The sequence below is a fragment of the Crotalus tigris genome, unplaced genomic scaffold (genome assembly GCF_016545835.1).
Source record: "Crotalus tigris isolate CLP2741 ecotype Arizona unplaced genomic scaffold, ASM1654583v1 scf7180000024416.509849, whole genome shotgun sequence".
In the NCBI taxonomy this organism is placed as follows: Eukaryota; Metazoa; Chordata; class Lepidosauria; order Squamata; family Viperidae; genus Crotalus; species Crotalus tigris.
In genome coordinates this window covers 259,728-285,346 of record NW_024100582.1, presented here as the reverse complement: position 1 = coordinate 285,346, position 25,619 = coordinate 259,728, and the positions used below count along the sequence as shown (strand labels likewise).

The following is a 25,619-nucleotide window of genomic DNA, read 5'->3' as shown; positions in this document are numbered from 1 at the left end:
CAAATGTTGACTAGACATTCTCTCAAGTTTGTTCATCTGCAAACAAAGAAAAGCTCCCCCAACAGAATGGCAGGCCCCAAAATAATAGAAGACAAAAGAGAACAGGTGAGGGGTTTGGGGGTCTGACAGCTGCTTCCATTCACATAGAAAGGAAGATGTGTCCTAAACACACGTCAACAGAACCCACTTCCTTCATTTCCTGCTACCGACACAGTAGTAACAAGAGAACAAACACAGGCACAGAATTAGGAAAAAAGAAACCTGTTATTTACAAACTGTACACTTAAACTGCAGCAAGTACTGAAAATCTGTGAAGAGCCCTGCACCTCTGCAGAGCCTGCTTTCTCTATAAACGCCCTGGCGCTCCTCTGTAGCTTGCAGGGATCCCCAGAACAGCCAAATTTCATCATTCCAGCAAGTCCTTTAAGGAGAACTCAATGATTCCCTGCTCCAAGGATGCCCTGTTACACGTTCCCAAGAGACCGAAAGGTGATGCTTCACACTAGGAAAGCCACACAATCGAACTATTCAGTGGAAGCAACATATCCAGGGAGACCCAGAGCACTGAGGACAAGAGCCGTATATTCTCTGTACCTCTCCCTCCCCAAAATACCTGGCAACTGGGACAAGGGGCAGTGACCAGCCGCCCTGCGACTTCTGCCTTTCGGCTGGACCAAGCTTCCAGAGTCTCCCTTCCAACAGCTCATAGGGCTCCTTCAAACACCCTCTGCGTTCCAGGGCTCCTATTAAGCTGCACTGGGTACAGGGGTTCTCCTGCGGATTCCAGGTGGTGAACTCTGGTGGGTAGGAAGTATCCTTGCTTCTGCAGGAGCCTTTAAAAATCTTTGTCCCTGTTTGGCCCAGGTGCTCACATGTCCTCCACGCTCCATTTGTATGCGAGTTCCTGTGTCGCTTTTTTACTTGCTATTCTCGCAAAGCGTTTCTTCTCAAAGCCATTGGACCTGCAGAAGCAAAAGGCAACACTGCTAGATGGTAGCATTATCAACTCTGGGTAATGCAGAGTTTTGGGGGAAAAACTAGATCGCTTGTATGACAGCATCAGCACCTTCCAGGTGCCAAATTAATAGAGGGGAGGGAAGGCAACTCCCACCTAGAAGCGCCCTCCTAGAACGGCACAGAGGACCTACTGCCTCTTAGGTTCCTGGAGGAAAGATCAAAGGAATGTGAGGCTGTGTTGTGGAGTCCTTGGTGGTTTGTGTGCAGACATTGTATTGCCCAACTAGATAACATCATCAGTGCTAGCGAGTGAAGGATTTGCTCCCTGTTTATGTACAGCAACATACCCAGCCAGTGCTTCCAGGGTTAGGATTGTTAAAGCAAGGCTCTACCTTAAGAAAAAAAACCTGTAGCCATAAGTCAACATTGCCAGCAGAGGCCTGGATCCTTCCTACTGGTCTTTGGGACACAGAACTGAGTGGTCCCCGTTTTGGCTACTCCCAGAAAGAGCGACTTACCTATCTACTCCGTCCCAGCGATAGCCTGGCCAGATGTTAAACCTGTTCAGTGGGGGTGCTGGCCCATTATACTTTGGCTTTTCTGGAGGAAAATGGAGGAAACAAACAATGGAAGCTCATTCTTCCCCCCCCCCCTTAAAGAAAGCCATTTTAGCACAGACCCAAGATACAGAGAAGTATTACAGATGGTTTACTAATAATATTAGATGCCTCTAAAGAAACAGTGACTTGCAGAGTACGCAAGAGGCAGACATCACTGCGGCAAGCTAGAAAAAGCAACCAGGGAGCAAAAAATGTGATTAAATTAACAAATGTCTTTGTCTGCATCCACCTCTTTTAGACGTCTGCCACCTGTTCCCTTAAAAGCGGAATGCAACAAATTGATGTGATTTTCCACTGCTACACCCAGACCTTCTTCCTGAAAACCTTTCAGTCACTATTTCTTCGCTCGCTGCTCCCTTTGATAGTTTTCCCTCCTCCAAATTCCCCCCCCCCTCAGTTGCCAGACTGAGGCTGCGAGTGCTGACCTTTGCTACCTGGCCTCTCCTTGGCCTTCTTCTTCCTCATGAAGTCGGCCATCGGGTCTCCTTCTCGTTCCTGCTCCCGCAGCATCTGATCCAAGTCCTCGTCATCAATGTACCTCGCCAGCGGCTTCTGCATTTCCTTCACTGCATCCTCCACCTTTTGCTGCTGCTGTCTGCTCTGTGCCAGGCTGGAAAAGACACAGGCTACACATCAGGAGGCGATAGAAGACATAGAACGTCACCCCTCTCAAAACCGCTGCACAACACAGTTGTGGGCCACAGCTTAGTAAGAGAGCACACCAGCATACAGGAAGCCTCAAGTTCCCGTCCAGGCCCTCCACCAAAGGACAGTTAAGTGGCAGGTCCTTGCAAAAAGCTCACCTTGAGATTCTACGACCTGCTACCCTGGCGGAAGCCAACACTGGCCGGAAGGCCCTTAAGGCCTTTTTCCCAGGGCCCCCATGCTGGAGGGCAGAAACTCACCCTCTCCCCCACTTAGCGTACTGCTCATCTCGCTCAGACGTCTCTTCGGCTCTCTTGTGCTGCTCTAGCCGCTCCTGCTTCAGGTCCCTCTTACGGCCCATCTCATCCCGGAAAATCGTCTTTGCGTGCCGAGATTCATCTGAAGGGGAAACAGATATAGCAGAACATTCAAAAGCAACCACACAGTTAAGGAAGCTTCCAGGTGGAGGTGTCTGTCCCTTATTTTCTTCCACCACAGATTCTTGCAGCAACAGCAAAACCACAGTGGGAAAAGAGAAGAGGGATAGAAACAGATTTGACTGGCAGCACTTGATCCCCCACAGAATCCCAAGAAAGGAGCAGCAGGATTTCATAATGGGAACACAATGCGAAAGTATCTAAAGTCAGTCCACCTACTGCCCTGAACATCCAACAAACTGGCCATCTGGACCAGATTCTGCCTGGAAGAAGCTGGGCAGAAGCCTGGCCTGCACTATGGATATGCCACACAATTTCAGGATCTGTAGAAAAGATTTTTACCCTCCAGATGTCTGCTATTGCTGCTGCTGCCAGCCAGCTTCTTAAATTCCTGCTTCTCCCTTCTCAGCAGATCAGCTGATACCAAGCCAGCTTTGCCCCCTGACAGCATCTGAGGAACACACAAGCCGGAATTAGTGTAAGAGGCACGTCCCATAAATCATTCATTCATGGAACAGCCTATTGCCTCTTGGCAGCCTCAGCTGGAGCAAGGCTTTCTCCCCCCCCCCCCAACTGGGCACCGCAGCACGTCTCAAGGGCTGGAAGCCAAAGCCTCACCCTCTGGCTGCTCCCATTGGACTCCAAGGCCTGATGACATGGCAGGACAGTCGAGGGGCTCCTGGACTTGCGGCCTTTCTTTTTTGCTTCTGCTCCTCTTCGGGGAGGGGATAAGTCCGAATCTGACGATTTGTGCCGATTCCTTCTAGGAGGGGAGAGATTGGAAGGATAATTTGGTCGTCGTGTGCCTGGTCGGCCAGTGGCCCGTGGTGGCGAAAGGTCTGAATCTGAGGTGGCTTGAGCTCTCCTCGTTGGAGAAGAGTCAGAACTGGATTCAGAATCATGTCTTTGCCACTTCCTTGGCAATGCTGCAGACTGCAAGTTGCCTGGAAAAACATGAAGGAAAACAGACATTTTCAGAATGCATCACCAAGGATGGCCGATGGTGGCCAAGGTTTCATTGAGGAGTTCGGACATCTCACACCCCAAACTATGTGAGGTACTTTGGCACAGGGTTACTCACTGCTGGCCGGCAGCAGCAAATCTCCCTCAGCACAAGATGCTTTCTTGCAAGGCAACAACACCTCAGCAGCAGCAGCCGCCACCACCTTATACTTCTGGCCAGCAGAGCGCTCATCTGAGAACAATTCACGTTGGCTTCCACTGGAGCCTTTGACACGATTTGTGCCCCTTGCTGAAGGCACTCTTAGAGGGGACAGATCAGGCTGGGCGTGATGGGCCCTCCTAGGTGGGGACTGGTCCGACAAATGCTTTTTTTCGTTTGTTCTGGAGGTTTCTGAACTGAGTGAAATAACAGAAACAACCATCTAAGTTTCTTACAAATATACCAACTTTCTTTTTTTTTTATTGAAGAGTTTTATAAAAGTTACAATATAAACCCCAAAACCAACCCACCTTAAACCCCCCCTCTCTCTCCCCCACTTCCCAGAGCTGAATACAATTATAATAATCTAACTAACATTAACCAACTATATCAATAACCAAGTGCATAATGCGCTTTAACTCCCCTTTAGCATAAATATAAACAAATTAAAAGTAAACATAATAATAATAAAAACATAAACAAACATAATATCCTAATTATTAAACTAATTATTAAACAATACAATATCCAAATTGTTAAACAATACTAATACTAAAAATAATAATAATATTCCGCTATAATAAACTATTAATAATACTCTAAGATTTGCTCATAAACTAAGTGGAACTTTTTAGTCCCATATTTATTCTGAATACAATCTATCCTCCAAACCGAAATGTATCTTTCTTGTGAATGATCCTTCAAATAAGCAGAAATCTTAGCCATTTCTGCTAAGTCTGAGACTTTAAGTGTCCATTCTTCTATAGTAGGCAAGCAATCCTTCTTCCAATATTGCCCTACCAATAACCTTGCTGCTGTTATCAAATTCAACATCAAATTCATATTGTGTTGCAAGATACAGTTTTATATATATATTTGGTCCTTGCCTGGGAACTGAACAAGAATCTTAGGAAAAATTCTCCTGATCCAAGAACTCACTGGCTTATTCAGCAATCTGGCAGTAGCATATAACGTCAAGCAACACAAGTTTTTCCTCCTAAGCCAAAATCCCAAGAACCACAAAATTAAAAGTGGAAGGGGCCACTGAGGTCCGAGAACTCAAAACATGCCCAATGCAGACATCCAAATTAAAGCATTCTTAATAGAAGGCAGTCCAACCTCTGCCTGAATGCTGCATGACATCCCCTAAACATCTTCCAAAGAAATCCTGAAAACAACTACAAATAATATTAAATGAATTTAAAATAAATAAAGCATAGGAAACAGGAAGCTCATTCCCAGCGGATTTTGGATTTTTGTTTTGGAAACTTCACTAAATCAATGAATTGGATAGTGTGGAAGTCCAGCAGCTGTGTCTTTTAAAAGTGCCGCTCCCACTTATTCCCCCCACAAACTGTCTGAAATAACAGCTTCTGCACTAAATAAAAGGCCTCCAATCAGAAGTAAATGCAATTGATGTGGTAAAGCTTTACCCCAAATATTGTAAAACACTTGAAGAAATAGAAACATGTCAACCCTGAGCTACAAATATTCTCCTTTATTAATACAACCAACAGACACAGCCAGAAAGAATAGACTGTTAGCTACTCAGCTAACATTCCCACATCTCACCTGCTTATTGATGTGGTTGTCATAGAATGTCCAAATAACTGTGGCTCTTCATTCTGATCTTTAAAAACAAACATAAAACATTTTTAATATGCAAGGCATCTGAAAGATCCACAATCGTCTCTCTCCATCTGGCTGTTTCCCAAAATGTGGAAATTACAACCTACAGAATTCCTAAAGAACAAGCAAAGCCCTGGAGATCTGGAGGGCACCAAATTTGTTTCTGAAGAAAGTTGATTTCCAGGATAAAAAGACATTTCATTTTTTTAAAAAATGATTTTTCAATGAAAAGTAAAATGTGGAACTTCGACAATACCTACCTTCCCACTTTTGGACCTTCTAAATATCCTACAGAGAAAAAATCCCATTTTCAACAAACCGCATCTTCTTATCAGAGAAGCAAACAAGAGATTGTGTTAAATACCCCATACGAGGCTAGGCACGGCAAATTAATTCTACAAGCACATAATTTTCTTTCTTCAGATATAAAAGAACTACACATTCAATAGTGCTTATTCTGTTCCACGATTCTTTTTCCAAACCGTTCCAGCTTTCACATTTTAAAGCGTCTTTTCAGCCAGTATAACCTGAGTCCTTTTTGCTCAAAGCCTGAATTAGGTAGAGGGTACATGCAGTCAATCCAGCTCAAGTATCTCACGCACAATTAAACCATTCTCTCAGAGAAGCACCAAACTGCTAACCTCCTAATAACTTCCATTTGTTACTTGCTCGGAAAGCTTCCATCCATTTAACTTCATCTGGCCGTTCATCGATAAATTCAGCCACCTGGAAACAACAGATAAGACAGGCCTGTTTTTCTGCACAGCTAAAAGCCCTCCTACCAAACAACCGGTTAAACAATTCCCTGAGGATCGGCCCCAGCAGGAGTCCAAAAGATCGGAAGGCAAAATCTCTGGTCCCGGTGACCGAGCCAGACTGGATCCTGCAACAACCGGTTACCGTTTCCATTCAATGGGGGGTGCTTGTCTGATAGCTTTGGCTCGACATTTGACCGGGCTACATAAACCAGAGTTGTAGCCACTCGCACTGCAGACAACGGGCGAGGCTCCGGCCGCCTCCTACTCACCACTGGCCGGTCACCCTCGTCCCCCTCCTCCTCCTCGGCCTCCCCCTCCTCGGCAGGCCGGCTCTTCCAGCTCACGTCGTCGTCATCCACGATGCGCATCCTGCGGGCGGGAGAAAGAGCGCCTTCACCACCGGCTCAGCCTCGTTCCTAAGCGCGCTGCCCTCGCAAGCAGGAACCCTCGCGGGAGGAGAAGGCCCAGGCCGGCCCGCCTTCGCCCCGGCTGGATCCCCGCAGTTCAACCAAAGGGACTCCCGCCGGAGCCTGCCTCCAGACGGCCCCAGCTGCCCCTTGAGGGAGGCGGCCAAGGGAGACCGACCCCCCCCCCGGGCTTCTCGCCTCTTCGCGGCGCCCACGCGCCCCACCAAGACCCCAGGCGCGGGGAGAAGCCCGCCGGCCTCGCGGGACGCGAAGCAGCGGCTGGCCCAGGGGCGCCCGGGAAGACCGGAGGTCCTCAAGGCCGAAATCACTCACCGGCCCGCCGCCTTCTTCTTCCGCCGCCGCTTCTTGCCCACCTCGGCATCGCCGCCCTCCAGGTAGCGCCGCCGCAAGTATTCGGCCTTTGAGAGACTGGAGGCCGCCGCCATCTTCTCTTCGAGACCCGGAAGCAGGACAACCGTCGAGCGAAGCCTCGGAGGAAACGGCCCGTGTCCATCTCCGGCGCACAAGGTCGCCCTCTGGCGGCGCCCGTGGCTGCCATCGACGCCCTCCGCATCCGGGGAGGAGGATGTTAATTTGACTGTTGCGAGTTGCTCACCCGGAGTGGCCGGCAGGCTTAATTATGACTGTTGCTGCCAGTGAGTTGGCAAGATGCCATCTGCAAGAGAGCTCAGTCTGCCTCTCAAGATGCCAGCAGAACCTCAAAAGCAGCTCCCCCACCGCCCAAAGTCTGACCGCCCCTCCCCAGGCCCTGCTTCCTCAGCCATCTCTGCCCCAGAGGGGCCAGTTCCAATTTCCCTGCTTTGAAGCTACTACCACCTTTATGGCACCTCGCCTTCTTGAACAGGGAGCAAAGAATACAAGCCAGACCTGCAGCACAGCCCCAGGAAGCAATAGCCCTCCCACCATGTTGACCACCGAACTCCAAACCGTTTTAGCGATCCAAACGTGTTGCTTTGCTTGAAATAGGTGGAGCTGCTCCTTTCATCTATGCCATGAACCAGAGTCAGCTTTGGGGTTCACCCACATCCTCTAAGTTGCTCGGGAAGGGCAACCTGCAGGATGATTCGCTATGGGGGTACGCTCTCCGTCTATTGTTCCAGGGCCTTGGGTTCTGAGGGATTACAGATTGGCATCGGAGAGCTTTTGCTTATTAATCTGTTGCTTTTCGTGGTTAGGTATAGTTTTTATTATTCCAGTTTTCACTTTGTTAAGGGCCCAGAATCTCTGCAAGAAGGCCAAGCCAGGACATTGCCAACCTCTTGTGTTAATGGGCTCCCAGTTGCTATAACCCCTGAATCCATCACTCACACCAGCAGGGCCCAGGAGAGTTGTAGGAAATTATGTTGTAGGAAATTATCAGCATTGATAGTACAAGGGCAGCTTGCAAACTCTGAAATAGAAGGGTCGTGTAATTGCCCCCCTTGGGCTCAAGATTTCCCCAGGAAAGTAGCAGGAAGCCAGAAGTCACCCTTCAGCTTCACTTTAAGACAAGGATACCGACTTCCCAGCTTCAGTTTTAATAGAGTCCAGCTAGCCTGACTTCTATGTGTGGGGCAGAGTCAGTCCTGACAACAAGCTATTTCTTGCTAAACAAAAGCCTGAAACCCAACAGTCTAGTACTTTCCACACGGTGCCTTGCATGTCAACTTGGCTACTGAGGGGAAGACAGATCTGCCTGGTAGCCCTCTGTTCTCATGTCATTCAGGCCCAGCTCCTCATTCTGTTCGAAGCGCCGCTCGTATCGTTCCACACGCAACTCCGGGTCTTCTTCAGGAGCATAGAGATTCTGGAAGTGCAAAGGGGCTGCATCAGACAAGACTATGAGGCAGCAGGCTGTGTACAATAAATCCCTGGGGTTTGCAATCTTTTGTCCAAATCCAGTAGGATTCCTTTTAGGAACAGGATTGGGTTTATAAAAAGCCAAAATGAAAAGTGCTAAGAATCATCTACACCATTATCAAAAATATGCACAACACCCCCCCTCATGCATCTTCCCTGGAAACACCAAGGTCAGCCTTCCCCAACACATTAGCCAAACTGCCCTGCTGGCATATCCCAAAATGCCAGAACAATAAAGGTGACCCTCACAACCCGGCAGTTCAACAACGGAGGCCAGAGAGGGTAGACTTTACAGCCTCCTGCGTCTTGCCCACAGGGACATTCCACAGCAGAGGATGCTTGGAAACCCCACAGCCAGGTATAAACATACGGTATGTTTGCCCTTCATTGAGCCATTACAGGAAACACAAAACAGTTTCAATAACAAACAGTTGCCCACAAAAGAGTTACCCAATAACTCTCCTAAAACTGATGGTCCTTTCCCTCTTCCTCCCATGTTATTTGCATTGATTTGCATTACCTGAAGGTAGCTGTTTCCTGCAGGATCATCCAGAACAAGATGTACCTTCATCTGCCCATCTACAATCTGGCAGAAAAAGAAAAGGGAAAACATCACCCGCCCAACGCAAGGCTCACCATCCCTCCTGCAGTGGACCTGCACCTGAGGCTGCTCATGGGGGGCAAAGACGGCCTACCTGCTGGAGCTTCCTCCCAAAGGCGTGCAGCTTGTCTGATTTCTCGGGGCAAGACCCGTCCCCCAGAGTGAAAGGGTTCTTCTCCACCTGCGGGAGACGCAGCTCAGGGTTAGGCCCAATGCGGGGAGAACGCCTTCAGGTCCCACTCCCCCAGACCACCCTAAGGCATCCCCTCTCTGATCAACAAGCCAGGCTTCCCAAAATCACCCTTGGAGACCCGGCTGTCAGCTCTCTGCCTTCTGCCCAGATGCCACAAGTCAAGAGGCAGGAGCAGCTCAGCCCAAGGTCAAGGCTTCCGCGCTCACTGCTGTTTCAGCTGATCTCCTGTTCCTTCCTTTTAAGAAATGTAATATGGGATAGGCCTCCAGTTATCGCTCACTCACCAGAGCCTGGATGTCCTTCAGCAACCCTTCAAGAGTGGTGAATTTTCCTCCCAGACCTCCTATTCCTAACTCAAACTCCAACTCTGGGATCTGTATCATGCAAGTTTCTGACTGCAAAAAAAGAGAACATTTAGCTGACTGTGTTCAGCAGGTCAGCGGTTCATATCTCACCGGCTCAAGGTTGACTCAGCCTTCCATCCTTCCAGGGTAGGTAAAATGAGGACCCAGATTGTTGGGGGCAATGTAAATATATATATATATACATTGCTTACTGGTGTACACCGCTTAGAGAGTGCTTGCACTTAAAGCGGTATATAAGTCTCATAAATAAATAAACTGATGGAAAAGAGAGTCACCTTCAGGACATCCCTTGTCATGTCTGCAGGGCTCGCCACATGAAGGGTTATCTTGGTACCCAAAGGCTCAATACCTCCCCCGGATTTCACCTAAGGCAATAAAGAGGGGGAGGGGGTGTCAAGCAGTAACAGGGAGTAGAGCCCTTGGTGACCCGCCTTCCAGAACGAAAAGACTGACCTCGTTTGTTCTGTGCCCACAGGCATCACAGTTTGTAGCCATGATGATGACTTCCTTGAAATGGGGAATCTCTGAGGAGAAGCAGTAAAGAAAAACTCCACCGCGCAGACCCAGCAGCCTCATTCCCCAGCCCTCTTGCTCTACACCTTGCTTGGCAGGAGAGGAGGAGCCCGGTCAGCTCCTTCTGCCCTCCAGGAGCCAGTGCCCACACCAGGGGCCCCGTCACAGGACTACTGCATGCAGGCAAGCAACGTCTCAAAGGATACGCACCAGCTTCATGTTTGTGCTGGCGGGAGCGTTGCATTCAGGACAGTTGGTGCTGAACTGCAGTACCTGGTAGGAGAGAAGCCACACTGCGACATCTCCGCTCCTGACCAGACAGGCGCCGGTCCAAAGGGGGACTCAGCCACCCAACTGCCAGCCCCTTCATCACCCGCTCACCTCATTCCTCAGATCATCTGCAGAATCAGCAGAATCCTCCTCCAAGCCCTCTTCCTGGGGGGGGGGGGGAAACAGAGGGGTCCACAAGGGTTCAGCAGGCAGGCTGTCAGGGCTTGCAACAGAGTTCAGAGGCCACAGGAACAGCGTGGGGCTGCACTCACGCAAGACCTTTCCAAGCCCTCTCCGTTACCTCTATTCCAAGCAGAGCTGCTTGCTGGGCTGTCCTCCTGTAATGGGTGACCTCTAGAGCGTCATCCTTCTGTGGGGCGTGAGGGTTCTCCACAAAGCTGTTTCCTGAAGGATCATCGAGAATCTGGAGGGAGAAAGAGGTGCCACCAAAATCACTCTTTTGCCAGGATTAACAATGCCTGCAGGCAGAAGCTCCTCTCAGCACCCCACAGTAACTTACAAAAGTGAAAGTTGACTCCACTTCCTTCAGGCCTTTCAACTTAGAGATGAATTCATCAATCTTTCTTGCCGCTTCAGTGTCCATTTTCTATGGCCCAAAAATAGAAACCACTGACTTGATTTCCCAGTGGAAGCAGCACACAAAGACACGGGAGCTTCTAGAGTCCAAGCTGGGACTGTTCCTCTAGAAAGGCAACTCTACAGTAAGAACCCTAAGCCACCAGTCAAAACCTCCAGGGCTTGTTCATTTTGTGGGCTGACTACATGCTATACCCACCAAATTAAGACAAGGCAAGCCCTGGCACACAAGCACTTTCACTGTGAAATATTTAAGGGTGCCACAAAACTCCTTGGAATTCCTCCCAGGTGAAGCTATCAGAATTGCAGCCAGCCATGTGAAAACAGGCAGATGACAATTCTGTCCTGTTTCACTTCCCGAGGGGGGCTTCAAACACCAATAATTTATTAATGAACAAGAGATCTAGCTAGAACAGCCACCAGTTTTTTTCCCCCCCAGATGGCAGGAAGCCTATCTGCAATTAACACAGCCAAATGCCAAGCTAGAATGTTGCCCCGTGTGAGGGAAGCACCCCCCCCCTCCCAGATTCTTTCAAGCAGCTTACTCTGCGCTCGGGCTGATCCTGCTCCAGTCCTGCTATGGCTCTGTCAAGGATCCCTTCCAGGGTTGTAAGAACTGGTGGGAGGGAAAGGGGGAAAACACTGCCATGATTACTCCATGCTTCCAGACAATCACAAATTCCTTCCACCCAGAAAAGGAAAATAGCTATCCTAACTATTAAAAAACAAAAACAAAAACTAATAATATGGCATCCTGCCAACCACCAGATCCTCTGGAGGAAACCAGTGGTCAGAAAGAAAAGGCTGCAGCTTCTGTCCCTCAAAAGGTGGCAACACGCACACCAGGCGCTCTCAAGCCCCCTCCCATTGTGCCCTAATTCCAGTCGGCCTGGAGAAATGGCAGCAGATGGCCTGAGCTCAGCCACACAAATTAAAGCCGCACTTCCTTGGAGCCAAAAAGGAACCCAGCTTGCAAAGGAGCCAACACTCCCCTCCTCAGACCCAAAGAAAGCTAGCTGGGGGACCAAAGCACCTGCTTACGGGAATCACCCTGCAGCGGAGACCCCTGGCAGCTGTGCCCTGCCCAGCACTCCCCCTCCCCCTCCAGGTGCTCTCCTGCGTCCCCCTGCCTCAAGACGGGCCAGAAGAGGGCCTGGCACCCACCTCCCTTCTGAGAGAAAGCCGGGATTTCGAAGTCCAGCTCTGGCACCCTGGCGGTTGCGCCGTCCGTCTTCACCATGGCCCTGTTCAAGTCCTGGAGAGAAGCGGGTCAGCAGAGGCTGCTCTGCCCCAAGAGGACCCAGCCAGGAGCCTCGGGCAGCCCCCAGGCCTCCTCCGTCAACAGCCCCTCCCTTCGAAGGCTCTGCTCGAGGCCCACCCTTCCCGTTTGGGGGGAGAAGGGGGGGTCGCCTGGGGGGGGGGCGAGGGCCGCAGGGCGCGGCCGCAGGACACAGGGGGCCCCGCAGCGATCCCACCTGTCGGCTCCTCACGGCCAGCGCGTAGCGCACCCCCCGCGCCTGGATGCGCCCGGCCGACTGGACCTCCGAGTTGCTCCAGCCGCAGCTGCCGCAGGCGAAGGAGCCCACGATGACCTCCCGGAAGAAGGGGATGCGGGTCAGCAGCAGCCGCGTCACGCCCTGCGGGGAGGGAGGGAGGGAGGGAGGGAGAGGTTGAGGCCCGGCCGGGCTGCCCCGCGCTGCAGGCGGGACCCCCCCCCCCGGGACCCCGGGCAACGCCGCCCCGCCCGCCCTCACTCGGCGGAAGCAGCCCATGCACAGCGACTCCAGCTCGGTCGGCAGCTGCTCCTCGTCGTCTGCGCTCAGCGGGCGGAAGAACCCCGCGGCGCCCTCCGCCGGCTCCCGGCCCACCGCCGCCATATCAGCCGGACCCTCCGCACCGGCTTCCGCTTCCGGCGGAAGAAGAACGCCGGTGACGTCACTCGCCCCCCCCCCAGCGCCCTGCTGCCCTGGCTGCGAGTGTCAAGAGGCGGCCCGCAGGCGCCGCTCCCGTCCCCACCGGGGGGGGGGTCCCTGCGTGTCGGGGTCGCCCGGGGACTCCTATGCGGAATGACAGTGACCGAGTTGGAAAGGGGGACCTTGGAGGTCTTCTAGTCCAACCCCCGCCTGAGCAGCAGACCGTACAGAATTTCAGACAAGCGGCTGTCCGGTCTCTTCTTGAAAAGCCTGCAGTGATGAAGCCCCGCAGACTCTAGTGGCCAGCTGTTCCGCCGGCTGATTGCTCTCACTGCCAGGGAGTTCCTCCCCCGCACTAAATTGCTTCTCTCCTTGGTTACTTTTCCTCCGCTGTTCCCTGTCTGGCCTTCGGGTGCTTGGAGAACAGATTGACACGCACAGCCCTCCTTTGTGGCAGCCCCCGAGATATTGGAAGGCTGCTCTGGTGTCGCGCCCGGCTCTTCTATTCCTATTCCTGCAGCCGTCCTTCGTCTGTTTCAGCTCCCCCCCCCGACCTCTTTGTGGCTCTGCCCTGCCCTCTTTCCAGAGTCCCAGCATCTTTTTTATATCCCGGTGACCAAAACCGGGTGCAGCATTCCAGCTGGGGTCTTTCCAAGGCCTCATCAATCAGCACGGGCCCTTCACGTGATCCCTGAGGCAAGGCGGGAAGCCCGTGAGAGAGGCGGGGGTCCAGGCGAGATGGCCGCTCGGGCAGGCCCACCGATTCGAGGCCACTGCCATCCGTGGGGCCGGGGGGGGGCTGCATGCACAACCTGCAGTGGGACCTTGGTGCCCCTTCCCGGGTGGGGGTCTCTGCCCATAGCCACGTGCGGCCCGGTTGCCCCCATATTGGGATGCTGTTATGCCATCGGGCTGCTCTGCTGCTTTTCTCAGCTTCTGTTTTCTCTTTAAAATGCTTTAAAATGTTTATTAATATTTTATAATGTTTTATTGTGTGTGCCACCTCGAGTCACAAAAGCGTGGGATGGGCAGCCCTGTGCAGTTGAGGAATAAATAAAACCTGATGGAGAGCCCCTTCCCCCAGCGCCCTTCCCTGCTTGCTCTCCTGGGTCCCCCCCCCATCGCAAGAGACAGAGCCTGGAGGGTGGCTGAGCAGTTCTTTTATTTCAAGCACAAAGTCTTGGGGTCTCCTGGGAGAGCTGCAGGGCTCCCCTCTCTTATGCTTCCTCCGGGGCAAGAAGGAGGCGCTCCTCAGTCTCCCGGAGGCTGTTTGTGAAGGCGATGATCTGCTCCCTGACTTCCTTCTCCAAGAAGCTCAGGTGGTCCTCCACCCCACTAGCAGGGTCTTGCAACCTCTGGCCCAGCTGCTGCACTTTTCCCACCACCAGCTGGTTGAAGCTGTCCCCGAAAGACCCCACTTGCTGGCGGAAGTCCTCAATCTGCTGCCCGGCATCTTCCTTCAGGCTGTCCAGGCGGGACATCAGGTCTCCCTGCAGAAGCCCGTCGAGCCGTCCCTGCAGCCGCTCAGCTTCTTCCTGGATCTTGTCCCGCAGGGCCTCCGCGCTTCTCGCCACCCGGAAGGAGAGCTCTTCCAGCTGCCGCCTCAGCTGCTCTGGCGTTGTCTGGGCATAGGGGGAGAGGCGCTTGTGCAGCTCCTCCACCGCCTGGTCCACCTTGGTCTTTACCTCTGCAGGAAAATGGCCCAGCTGCACCTTGATGTCTTCCACTTGCTCGTTGACGGTCTGCTGAAGCCTCTGGACGTAAGGGGAGAGAGAGGCTGGGTCCCCCACATTCTCCTTCAGCTGGGCCTGCAGCTCTTGCACAAAGGGCGCCAGTTGCTGGCTGACCTGGGTGGCCAGGATGTCTGTTGTTGCTTGCAGCTCCTCGGCGTGGGAGGCCAGCTGGACTTTCAGGTTCTGGGCAATTGTGGTCACCTGGTTCTGGACATCTGCTGAGAAGGGACCGATATCCGTCTGCAGCTGCTCCAGCTCCGTCTTGATCCTTTCCTTTATCTTTTCCCCTTCTTCGCTTAGCTGGGCCAGCAGCTGTGTGACGTACAGGGCCATCTTTTTCTGCATTTGCTTGGAGTAGGTGTTCATGGCCTGGAGGTTGTCCTGGATCAGGACCCTGGGAGAAAATGGGAGGGAGATCACGTCTCATCCCTTTTTGCCTGATCCTTTCCTACTACAGCCACACCTCCACAAGTGGGCCTCCCCCATCTTAGCGCAGGAGAACCTACTGGCTGCTTTGAAATGGCTTTAAGCCATTGGCAACTCACGTGAACTGCTTGCTGATGTCCGACTGCTGGGCCTGTCTCAGGGTCTCCTCGGCATTGTTGCTCAGCTGGGTGAAGTACTGCCAGACCAAGTCAGTAAGCTGTTGGGGGGTGGGACCGTCTTGGGCCCCTACAGGGAACGAGGAGAAAAAGGTCAGTCCTGAGGGCCTCCTCTCTGGGCCAGCCAGACCTGTGAAAGGAACTAGGGACCCTTGCCTGGACTCTTGTGGCCCCCTTTCCAGCCATGCCCATCAAAGGGGCTGCTGCTGGCAATTTCATATCTCTGTCGCCCATACCCCAGCCACTCTGGATGAGGGACAAAACCAAGGACGCATTTTTTCTGCAGCACCCCCATCTCTGTCTGCAGATCTGAGCCACACAGCATCTCTGGATGTCTTCAGCCCATCCTCTCCCTACTTCTTGTAGGCAGCCAATTAGCAGAAACACCCCAGCCCGAGAAAGCCCGAGGAAGGGTGGAGGAACTAAGGCTGTCTGCAATTAAAAGTTGGAGATGACGAGATCCTGATACCTGTGGTGGCAACCAAGAGTCCGAGGAGGAAAGCAGCTGCCTTCAGAGACATGGCAGATGGCAGGGAACAGCACACAAAGCCCTGTCAGCAACAGACCTGTGGAGAAGAGGCAGAGGTGACCCCTCCTCATGGCAGCCCTTTGCCCTGGGACTGTGCTCTGCGTTGGCTCCAGTCCTGCAGCATCACCTCAACAAGGATTTTGGGCTCCCCCAGGCCAAGGCAAAGGAAGTCAGGAGCTTCCCCCCCCCGGGGGGGAACCAGATGCCTCTCAAGGTGACGTGAGGCAAAGGCAACAGCAGCCTCACCCAGCCCACTCTTGCCTGACAAAGCACCCAGGGCTGCCCATTCCCACAAAGAAGCCCAAGCGCACAGCCTGCCCAGCCCACCCATCCCCCTTGGCCTCCATTTGCAGCCAGGGCTCACCTTCTGCACGAGAGGCTTCTGCTCTGCAGCTCTGCCTGGGGAGCGTCTCTGTATTTATATTCCTGGGGATGGCATCTTCTTGCATCCACACAGGCTGATGACACCTCCTTGAGCTCTTGGACTTTAGCAGGAATGTGACGTGGAGGCCTGCATGGTCACAAGGTTGCCGTTTATCTGCAGCTCCACAGGAGAGTTCTTGCACAGTGCCCAGCCTCTGCCAGCAGGGAGAAGACAGCACATCCCTGGCCAGGTCTAAGGTGGGGAGAACAGGAGATAAGCAAAATGTAATAATATTATAATAACAATAAAAGAAGAGGTCAAGAATGGGAGCAACCTGGTAGGGGAGAAGGCTGCTCAACAGGAATCTCTCCTGAAACCCAGACCTGGAGGCCCTTGTGCCTGGAGGGGGGGGCAGGCCAGGAGTCTTCAGTGGGAATGGATAATCTGAGCCATTTTCACATACCCCTCACCCCCATTTGCATTAGCAAAAGAGCTTAGCCACAAAGATTATGTGGCTGTCCGGAGCCTCCTGTGGTCCCTCTGGAAAAACACATCAGACCCCTGGGGGGGGGGTCCCCGGCCCTCTGGCCAAGGTCTGGTGGGCTGGCTTTCCTTAGACTCAGCATGGAATTAAAGAGTCATCCCAGGATGTCATCCTACCTGCACTCAAGGCTTCCAAACTACCACATCCCACAGCACACCCCTCACGGCTGAACCCATGGGCATCTGGTGCACTAGTGATCCCCACCCCTTGGCCCTATCACCTTCCGGAGAAGAGGAGAAGAGTGGAAAATCACCACTTTGTTGGGTGGCTCTGGCCAGCAGGTGGCAGTAGAGGGAAGCCCCCCCCCTGCCAAGAGGGTCCAGGAGGGGGAGGCCCCAAAGCAGGCAGGAGGTCCAGCAAAGCCTTCGGAGCAAGCAGCCTCTGCCCAGAGAGGCCAAAGGGACCCTGGGACGTTGGATGGCTTTGTATCTCCCGGGAGCCACTTGGGGTTCAGCACACATGAATACGAAGTGAGACCCGCACCCTGTGCCAGTTGCATTGTTTCCCTTTTCAGATTTGATGCCTTTCAGTTTCATAGAACTGTGATCCACTGGCCGTGGCATGAACTTGGCTTGGTGGCTCATTAGTCTGTGGATTAGAACAGATCAGACGCCATCTTTCAAAGTGAGCTTTTCTCAGGTGTGAAGAGCCCCCAAATCAGGACTGGACACACTCTGGGTCTGCCCTGTGAAGCTGCCGGGAGCTCTAAGGCAACTCTAGGGCAGAATTTGGCCAGAAGCAAAAGGATCACAAACCTTCCTCTTTTGCACCACCTCTCTTTGGCGGAGGGAAAAAGACCCTTCCGGTTTACAGAACAAAACACAATCTGATGACAGCCACCCAGGAAAAATCTAAATGGGTGAAGGCTTCCTCCAAAGACGGTGTCCTTTATGCAATCAACAAAAGATTCTTTCAAACACTTTCAGTAGGCTAAAAGCTTTGCTCCCAAATCCTGCCAGCCAAATGGTGCTAGTGATGCTTTCCAATGGAATGTGAGAAATTCCTGGCTAGGGAAATAATAAATTGGCTCTCTGGATCTGGTCAGGATGAAGGCAGAAGAGGCCATGCAGGCAATCAAAAGCTGGCCTTCCAAAATCCTTCCAGATGCCTCTCTTCCCACCTGTTCCCATCTGGCTTGTCTTTGCAAACTTCCACCCAAGTTCTGCATGCCAGGCCCACAACCGTGATGTCAACGTTTTGGCCACTTGCTACCCTTGTCAAAGTCTGGGTCTCATCAGCGTCCTGGCACAGAGTCCAAGAGAATCAATATTGCATTTGTCTGTCAAAGCAGACAGCTAACCAAAGGGGATCTCTTGGGTGATGCTTCTTGAAACTGGACAGAGATTAAGTCTAGAGACTGAAGGTGCCCCTCTGCTCTTGCCTCTGAGCATGTGCAGGGTGCCCCCCTCCACCTTGATTGAAACAGGCAGCACAGAGACACACACTCTGGATTTGAAGGCCTCTCCTGGGGTGTAGAAATAAACTAGTTTGTTTAACTGACCCCTGGCTGGCCTGGCTGCGTTATCTGGAGGTCACAGTCCAAGGCAGGCAGGGCTGTTGTGCAGGATGAAGCGGCAGCGGCCAGCAACAGCCCAGAGGGTTCAAAGATGATCCCGTTGGTGCTGAGAGGTCACAGGTTGCTGGAATGTATTGGATTGTGTGGGAGCCCTGAAGAACCCGTGGAAAGAAACAGCCTCCAGCACAACCTTGGCCAGGAGCCAGGGCTGCCCTTGCCAGGAAAGACCCAAGGCCGAGAAAAGAGCTGGATCCACTGGCTTCTTTTGGGAAGCCATCCTGGGCATCAAAAGAGACCCTGACTTTGCAGACCCCCCCCTCAATCTGGGCTGATCCCCCCCTCCAAGATGACAGTCTCCCTCCAGAGGCGTATGCTAGCTGGATGGGTTTGGATCCCGTGTTTTTGCACCCTGATTTCCAAAGTCTCCCCAAAAGAAGAGCTGTCACAGAAACAGGCCAGCCTGGTCACCGCAAGGACACCGATTGCCCAGCTGCCCAATTTAAACCCCTCTGGGGGAGGGGCAGATTTACTGACACCCCCCCCCCCAATGCCTCTGAAGAGAGACTCCAAACAAGCCTTGGGATCCTCGCCACAGCCTGCCAACTGATTGCAAAGCCCGAATGAATCAGGAGATGGTAGTAGAGAGGGCACCTCCTGCCCTGACCCCGGAAAATCAGCAGGTGCCCCAGGAGCAACAGGAAACAACTCTGGGGCGCCCAGCCCCACTGAGGCAGGCAGGGGAAGGGCTCCCCATCCCAGGGGGTCTGCATTTCTTCCACATCATTGGGGTGACATTTTCCTGGGTTTCCATGTTGGGCTCCAAGTGCCCCGTCCAGCCAAGAGGAGAAAGTGGCACGGAGCCAGGCCCCACCGAGCCCACCCCAGGGCCAGGGCCAGGCTCCGAGGGGGCCGCTCAGGGAGGGGCCCTGCCAGACTGGCGGAGCCGCAGCCGCGGTGGAGGGCCCAGCGCCGGAGCGGGGCCAGCAGGCGAATGTCCCAACCTTTGCAGAAGCGACCGCAGGGCAAACACGGCAAAGGGGGGGACGGAGCCCCCTGCCCTGGCCCGGCGCCTCCCAAAAGCCTCCCCGGCGGAACTTTGACCGCGCAGCCCCGGGGGGCCAGCCGGGGGAAGGAGGGCTATAAACGGGGAGCGGCGGCCGCCCGTCCTGCAGTCTGGACAGCCGCTCGAGGAAGCCCAGCCAGAAGGTGAGAACCGGGCCAAGGAGCGCAGCCTCCCTTCCTCGGCCGTCCGGCTCAACGGCCCGCGGCAGGCAGCCCTGCGCCTCTCCGCGTTTCCCAGGCGGGTCCCGCGGGGCCGGCGAGCGGCGGGCCGGGGAGAGCCGCAGCCGCGTCTCCCTCGGGAGATCCGCGCCAGGCTGACTCCCGCAGTTTCTCCCCCTCCCCCCCCCCCGGCGGCTGTTTCGGGGTTGAAAGGGCGACAGCTTCACTTTCAGCTCCTGAAGGAAAGGTGGGAGAGAAGCCTGACCCAGCAATCCGGCCCAGCAAGGCGTGCGCCGAAGGCTTTCCGACGGCCATCCGCCCGTCTAAGCCCTGCGGCGAACTGAGTCCGGCCCCGGCCGCCTGCTGTGCCCCTCGCTAACCAGCCCCGGCCCAGCCTCGCGTCCTTCCCCTTCGCGCCCCTTTTCTCCCTGGCTTGGAGCCGCCTCGGGCACCGCCCGCCCCCAGACCGCCCGTGCGCTGCCAGCCGCCGCCGCCCCCCAGGCCAGTGACGGCCCCTTTTCTCGGCACAGGACCCTCCCCAGGAACGATGAGGGCCCCGCTCTTGCTACTGCCGGCCCTTCTGGCGCTACTGGCCACCGTTGCACGTAAGCGGGGCTCGTGGCGAGGGGGCTGAACTGGGGCCCTGGCAGGTGGGGCCCGGGGCCCCGGCTCTTTCCCTGCCCCCGCCTTCGCTCAGTCTTCCCGCCCTTGCTTCACAGGAGCTGAAGAGGCCCAGGAGACGCTGAGGACACGTTTCCAGGGCGTCGTCCAGAAGGCGCAAGAGCGCATCGCCGCCTTCCGAGCATCCGCTGTTTACCAGCAAGCGAGGTGGGTTTGGGGGGTCTCTGGCATTTTGGGGGTGGGGAGGAGGACGCAGACGCTGCACAGCCATTGGGGGCTGCTCCTCCTGTGGGCCGAGCGACGTGGAGCAAGAGGCCGGGGTGGGGGCTGTCCGGCCTCTCTTCTCCAGGGGAGCAGGGCAGGCACTCCTAGGAGGGCAGAGCCGGCAGCGGCAGCTTCGTGTCCAGCTTCCGGAGCACCGGGACACACCCGCGCGCGCGTGCACGCACACACACACACACACACACACACACACACACAGAGAGAGAGAGAGAGAGAGAGAGAGAGAGAGAGAGAGAGAGAGAGAGAGAGAGCATGATGGCCTCCTAAATTGGCCAAGACTGGGACCAGACTCTCGTTTCTCACAAAGTCCCCGTCTGACTGGCGAGGACACCTGGCCGGCTGTGCCGTTGATTCGCTTCTCCACCTTGAACCTTTGCAACGCACAGACCCCCTTTGGGCTCAGCGCGCGTCCAGCTACGGCTTCCCTACCCAACAGGGCCTCTCTGGGGGGGGGGGGGGCGCTATTCCCTGAACTCCCTTTCCTCCCCTTCTCACCCCACCGTAACTCTCTCCAGGGAATTGGCACAGATTGGCATTGAACGCACCCGGGACGTGATTGAGCAAGTAAAGACTCGAGTTTCAAACCTGCTGGAGAGAAACCCTGCCAGCGCCTGAGACTGGAGCCCCCTTCTACGCTCAGGAGCCCAACGGAGCACCATCCACCCTAACTGGGGACCCTCGGCTCCCCCCTCCCCCCCAGCCCGCTTTCTGACTACTGTGGAATTTTTCTCATTAAAACGAGCAGACCGTTGCATGCTTGGCTTTCTTCCTATGTGGCCAGTGGACGGGCATCCGCCCTCCCCCCAGGGCAGGGATTTCATAGGGGCTTTCACTGCTCCTCATCCTCAGATAGTAGTCACAAGAGCAGAGGTGCGTCCCAAAACATGCCCCTGCTCAGCCTTGGCTGAGGGGGTGCTGCACATCTTGTGAAGAGGGCTGATCTGCCCCCCGGCCAAGGGGGGCTGCAGAGAAGCCGGGGAAAGTCCCTGCCCTTGGTCCCTGGGGCCAGAGAGAAGCGTGGTTCTGGGGGACCCACATGTCAGGCAGTTTGGCTCTGGTCCAAAAACCTCCTCCCAATCCCAGAATAGTTGCATTCCAGACCACCCGTTCACTCCTGACCTTGGCAGGCGTCAGCACCCTAACCCCATTCGTGGCCTGGCCTGTGGGGGAACACTATCTGGGGGGGAGGAGCGTGCCCTGTGTCCCAAGCATCCCCCTTCAAAGCTTGAGGACCACCCCACCCACCCTCAGTTGGAGTCATTGATGAGGGGCAGGAAGCGTCCTTCCCATCTCCTCCTAGCTGGCAAAGGGGCATGGGGGAGCTTTGGATGAGCTGAACTCCCAGTCTCACCGCCTAGGTCCCCCCGGCCCCTCATTGTGCAAGTAGACACAGAAATCATTTGCATATAATCATTTTTTATTTGGCATAAAAGGAGAAGAGAAAAAAGTCTAGGGAGGGGACATGAGACTAGCAGCTGGGAGGGGGGCTGTTTCTGGCCTTCTACTGTCTTACAAAGGACTTGCCAGCCTCCTCAGCCATTAGGATGGGTCACCGTGACCCTTGCGGGGAGGGGGGAGAGGCAGTGCTGATTGGGGGGCCCACCAAGGCAGGGCCTCTAGGAACTCTGCTGCTGTGTCTCCTGCTCCAAATTCTGGGTGGCCACAAACAAGGACTTCATGTTCTCCAGCACGGTCAGCAGCTCCTCCCGGGCCTTTTCCCAGAGGGGCCCGTATTTCTCACGCACTTCGCTCAGTTGCTGCTGCAGCTCAGTCTGCAACTCGGTGAACTCGGCCTGGGCACTCTGCTCCAGTGTCTTGACCTTCTCCTGGATCAGCTGCTCCAGTTTCTTAGCGTAGGGAGCAGCGTCCTTGCGGAATTCGTCCACGTGGGTCCGCACCTTGTCCCGGAAGCCCTCGGCCACCGGCCTCAGCCTCTCCTGGGCCACCTGGTTGATTTCCTTGGAGACGCTACTCAGCTGCTGGAAGTAGGCAGCCGCGTCCTGCTGCACATTCTCCCGAAGCCTGCGCAGCAAGGGCTGGATCTGGGCTCCGAGGTCCTGCACGTCCCTGGTCACCTCTTCCTTCAGCTTCTGCCAGGCCGTCTCCAGTTCGGTCCTGACTTCTTGCAGCTCGGGGGTTATCTGCTCCTTGATCTCTCGCAGTACAATTGTCAGGGCTTCCAGTTTCTGCCCTAAATTCACTCTGTAACAGAGTAAGACTTGAGTCAGAGGCTGCAGGGGGAAGAGAAGCTGACCCCCATCCCCCTATCTAGAGTATTTTGAAAAACAGTGAAAAATCAAAATACATATTTTGTTGGATGACAGGATGGGAAGTTGATCTGGCTGAAAAAAATGACATAACCAATAAAACATAGACTCCTATAATCGGAAGGTACTTCAGAGGTCTTCTAGTCCACCCCTCCATCCCCAAGGCAGGAGACCTCATCATCCCAGTCAAATGATTGTCCAGTCTATTTTTGAAAACCTCCAGTGACTGAGCCCCCACAACTCCGGGAAGCAAGCTAATCCACTGATTGTTCTCATTGTTAGAAAATTTCTCCTTAGCTCTAGAATGAATCTCTCTTTAACAAGCTCCCACTCATCACTTCTTGCCCTGCCACCCGGTGCTTTGGAAAATAAGTCGATCCTCTCCTGTCTGGGACAGCCCTTCACGTTCTGGAAGTTATCATGCCCCCCCCCCAATCCTTCTGTCCTCTAGGCTAGACATACCCAGCTCCCTCCACTGTTCATTATACAATTTAGTCTCCAGACCCTTTATCTTCTTTGTTGCTCTTCTCTGCACTCTTTCTGGGAGTCCAGCAACTTTTTTTCTATCATGATAACCAGAACTGGATGCAGTATTCCAAGCATAGTCTTACCAGTGGTGCTATCGCTTCTTGCAATCGTGATGCTGTCCCTTTGTTGATGCAGCCCAGAACTGCATTGGCCTTTTTGGCAGCTGTAGCACACAGCTGGCTCATACCTGTGGTGGCCCACTAGGATAAGGTCACCTATCTTTTTTTTTTCCACCTCATTTTCTAAATTCTCTCCAGGGTACAACAGAATAAAACCAACAACTCCTAACAAAAACACCAAAGATTAAAAAACTATTTTAATTTTTTTAAAAAAAAAATCACATTGTTTTAGTGAAATGCAAGTGCCTACAATGAATATATTGTGAAAGAAAAAAGGACCTTAAATGTGTAATAGTGATTATTAGAACAGTAACACCTGTTGCTTTTTAAAGGTTTTTAGAGGAGGGTAGTAGAGCTGAAAATATATTGCTTGATGAATTGATTTCATTTTTAAATCATGAGAGATGCGTTTCTTATTTCAATTTTTTTAAAAAAATATGCTGAGCCACTGATTTTCCATATAGAGAAGAATTGTTGGTTGGCTGCTGTTCAAGCAGAGCATCTTTGACAGAATCTAGAAATCCAGCCACACCATTTCCTTAGCGTATGTTTCAGTTTGTACACTGCCAAATGTATTTGGAAGGTAAATTGAATTCAAAGCATATACAAACCACCTCTGAAAATCAACTGATTTGAAGTATTAGTCCCTTGCTCAGTCCAAGCATTAGAACAAATTCACTTCTCATGTGATCCAGGGTCAGCATGCAACCAGTTCTCTCGCAGTAGCAAAAACATTAAAGCTGCATTTAAGAGGAGCCCAGAAGATGCCACCTACCTCTCTCAGATTGCCTTAATCACTGAGAGATGCTGGGGGATGGACATGAAACTGGACACTGCCCAAAAGGCCTGGGGAGGGACAGGGTGTCCCAGAAGCCAGCTTCATCTTGGTATGGCTGTTCTAAGGCTGTTTCGCCCAGGGTAGGGACAGCCACCAGACACCTGGCAGGGCCTTCAACAACGGTGTCGCCCTACATCCCTGGGTGGGTCCACCAGCCCTCTTGCCCTGCCTTTCGGAGTGGCTGCCGATCAGCGTGGGCATCCTGAACACAGAGCCCCAAGACCTCTCTCAAACAGGTGCACACTCTGAAATGTTGTTTTGTTTTTCCTCTTCAGTTGCTTTGGGTTTTGTTACTCAATGCTTTTCCGTTTGAGTTTCCTATTCAAGAGGCCTTTTTATCTTCCAAAAAGAAAAACTGCCAGCATTCTCTCCTGGGTCCAACACCCCGGATCTCGTCCATCACCAGGGACCCTCCTCTCCTCCCCTGGGAAGCAGCCCGGCTGGCTCTGCCTCTTCTCTCGTCCATCCCACAGGGCAGGACAGTGGACCCTTCCCTAGCCAGCAGCCTTCTCCTGCCATGTCTGCTCTGCCAATCAGCCTGCTAAGTACATGGGGAGAGGGCTCGCAATCTTCCAGGGCAACCACATCTTCCTCCTCCCGGAAAATCCCAGAGGTGCCCCCCAGCCTCGCCCCAAGGTGCGAGGCACTACTCACTGCAGCTCCTGGGCCACGGCAGAGGAGTCGAACTGGGCCACAGCTTGCTGGACTGCTGTCTTGGCTGACTCCAGGTACACTTGGCCGAGCTCCTGCAGGCGTTCCAGGCGAGTCTGCTGGGGATCATCATGCTGCCAGAAGTAGCGGGCCTGGGCTCCTGCAGGGCAAGGCGGAGTGGGCTCAGCACAGGCGGAGGACTCTCCCTTCCCAGCCACCCAAAGGCAGCCCTTGCCACAGCAGGAGCAACTGCTCTCCTCTCCACAATCACCCGGGCAGCAGCCTTGCCCCCACACCCAGCCCAACCTACCTGACGGCTCCTCTGCCCACACTCACCTGTAAGGAGCAGGAGGGCCAGGACAAGATTGAGGCTCTGCATCATGAACTACGTTCAACCCTGGGAGCAAGAAAAGCCGTTGGGAAAGAGAAGCCCTCCGTACCTCTGCCCAGGCCCACAGCTCCATCTCCTGGCATGGGCAGTGACCCAAGGGAAATAGGGCTAAGCTGGAGGGGCGCAGGGTGGCTCTTAATGCCCAAACACCCTCTCAGCTGAGGATCCAGCCTGGGCCCCTGCCCATCCCCAAGAGACCCCGAGCAGTTCCCCCAGCACCTGCTCCTTGTCCCCACGCCAAATGTTCCCTTGCCCTTCTTCTCTACCGCCCTCCTGCCGGCGAAGGAATTGGGGAGAAGGGTCAGTAAATGAGGGAGGAAGAGAGCAGCTGGATGAAGCCAAGCCCGGGGGTTGCCCACATCTTACCAGCCACTCAGGTGTCTGCTGCGGTCTTTGCTGCATGGAGTCGATGGAGGCTTTTTATACCGACAGGGTTGTTTATTGCTGGAGATAAGCAGTAGCTATAAACAGGGAATTCACTCCTGA

General features: G+C 53.8%; 4 protein-coding genes across 5 annotated transcripts; all 4 read right to left on the bottom strand.

The window, feature by feature from the left end:
• Window positions 1-245: 245 nt before the first annotated feature.
• BUD13 (BUD13 homolog) lies at window positions 246-7,991 on the bottom strand. Of its 2 annotated transcripts, XR_005555073.1 has the most exons (12): window positions 6,949-7,991; window positions 6,478-6,577; window positions 6,092-6,176; window positions 5,394-5,451; window positions 3,741-4,018; window positions 3,278-3,603; window positions 3,002-3,110; window positions 2,483-2,621; window positions 2,003-2,187; window positions 1,476-1,557; window positions 614-962; window positions 246-502 (listed from the first exon to the last, which is right to left on the bottom strand). XR_005555073.1 is itself a non-coding variant. In XM_039329780.1 (11 exons), exons 1-11 carry the CDS (start codon window positions 7,059-7,061, stop codon window positions 869-871), a joined length of 1,569 nt encoding a protein of 522 aa, XP_039185714.1. In that variant the 5' UTR covers window positions 7,062-7,991; the 3' UTR covers window positions 246-868. The 2 variants fall into 2 exon arrangements, 1 of the variants encoding a protein (XP_039185714.1); XM_039329780.1 differs by having other exon boundaries at window positions 246-962.
• Window positions 7,992-8,137: 146 nt separating this feature from the next.
• On the bottom strand, window positions 8,138-12,930 carry ZPR1 (ZPR1 zinc finger). Its single transcript, XM_039329781.1, has 14 exons — window positions 12,769-12,930; window positions 12,490-12,651; window positions 12,179-12,269; window positions 11,560-11,630; window positions 10,938-11,024; window positions 10,719-10,841; window positions 10,529-10,582; window positions 10,354-10,420; window positions 10,088-10,158; window positions 9,910-9,999; window positions 9,554-9,664; window positions 9,171-9,257; window positions 8,996-9,061; window positions 8,138-8,422 (listed from the first exon to the last, which is right to left on the bottom strand). The coding sequence occupies exons 1-14, from the start codon at window positions 12,889-12,891 to the stop codon at window positions 8,288-8,290; spliced, it is 1,338 nt and encodes a 445-aa protein (XP_039185715.1). The 5' UTR covers window positions 12,892-12,930; the 3' UTR covers window positions 8,138-8,287.
• Window positions 12,931-14,070: 1,140 nt separating this feature from the next.
• APOA4 (apolipoprotein A4) lies at window positions 14,071-16,344 on the bottom strand. Its single transcript, XM_039329782.1, has 4 exons — window positions 16,156-16,344; window positions 15,732-15,828; window positions 15,206-15,332; window positions 14,071-15,054 (listed from the first exon to the last, which is right to left on the bottom strand). The coding sequence occupies exons 2-4, from the start codon at window positions 15,781-15,783 to the stop codon at window positions 14,145-14,147; spliced, it is 1,089 nt and encodes a 362-aa protein (XP_039185716.1). The 5' UTR covers window positions 15,784-15,828; window positions 16,156-16,344; the 3' UTR covers window positions 14,071-14,144.
• Window positions 16,345-21,738: 5,394 nt separating this feature from the next.
• APOA1 (apolipoprotein A1) lies at window positions 21,739-25,619 on the bottom strand. The gene is made up of 4 exons (XM_039329823.1): window positions 25,500-25,619; window positions 25,079-25,139; window positions 24,746-24,902; window positions 21,739-22,541 (listed from the first exon to the last, which is right to left on the bottom strand). Exons 2-4 carry the CDS (start codon window positions 25,122-25,124, stop codon window positions 21,956-21,958), a joined length of 789 nt encoding a protein of 262 aa, XP_039185757.1. The 5' UTR covers window positions 25,125-25,139; window positions 25,500-25,619; the 3' UTR covers window positions 21,739-21,955.

Coding starts and splice junctions, on each gene's coding strand:
- BUD13 (XM_039329780.1), bottom strand. CDS start 7,061: ATGGCGGCGGCCTCCAGTCTCTCAAAGGCCGAATACTTGCGGCGGCGC. Junction 3,604..3,740: donor TTTGCTGCTGCCGGCCAGCA/GTGAGTAACCCT, acceptor ATGTTTTTCCAG/GCAACTTGCAGTCTGCAGCA. Junction 2,622..3,001: donor CAATAGCAGACATCTGGAGG/GTAAAAATCTTT, acceptor TTTCCCCTTCAG/ATGAATCTCGGCACGCAAAG.
- ZPR1 (XM_039329781.1), bottom strand. CDS start 12,891: ATGGCGGCGGTGGGCCGGGAGCCGGCGGAGGGCGCCGCGGGGTTCTTC. Junction 12,652..12,768: donor GCATGGGCTGCTTCCGCCGA/GTGAGGGCGGGC, acceptor CCCTCCCCGCAG/GGCGTGACGCGGCTGCTGCT. Junction 8,423..8,995: donor CAGGAAACAGCTACCTTCAG/GTAATGCAAATC, acceptor TTGCACTTCCAG/AATCTCTATGCTCCTGAAGA.
- APOA4 (XM_039329782.1), bottom strand. CDS start 15,783: ATGTCTCTGAAGGCAGCTGCTTTCCTCCTCGGACTCTTGGTTGCCACC. Junction 15,333..15,731: donor ACTCTTGGTTGCCACCACAG/GTATCAGGATCT, acceptor CGTTCCCTGTAG/GGGCCCAAGACGGTCCCACC. Junction 15,055..15,205: donor GACATCAGCAAGCAGTTCAC/GTGAGTTGCCAA, acceptor ATTTTCTCCCAG/GGTCCTGATCCAGGACAACC.
- APOA1 (XM_039329823.1), bottom strand. CDS start 25,124: ATGATGCAGAGCCTCAATCTTGTCCTGGCCCTCCTGCTCCTTACAG. Junction 24,903..25,078: donor GGCCCTCCTGCTCCTTACAG/GTGAGTGTGGGC, acceptor CTTGCCCTGCAG/GAGCCCAGGCCCGCTACTTC. Junction 22,542..24,745: donor GCCGTGGCCCAGGAGCTGCA/GTGAGTAGTGCC, acceptor ACTCTGTTACAG/AGTGAATTTAGGGCAGAAAC.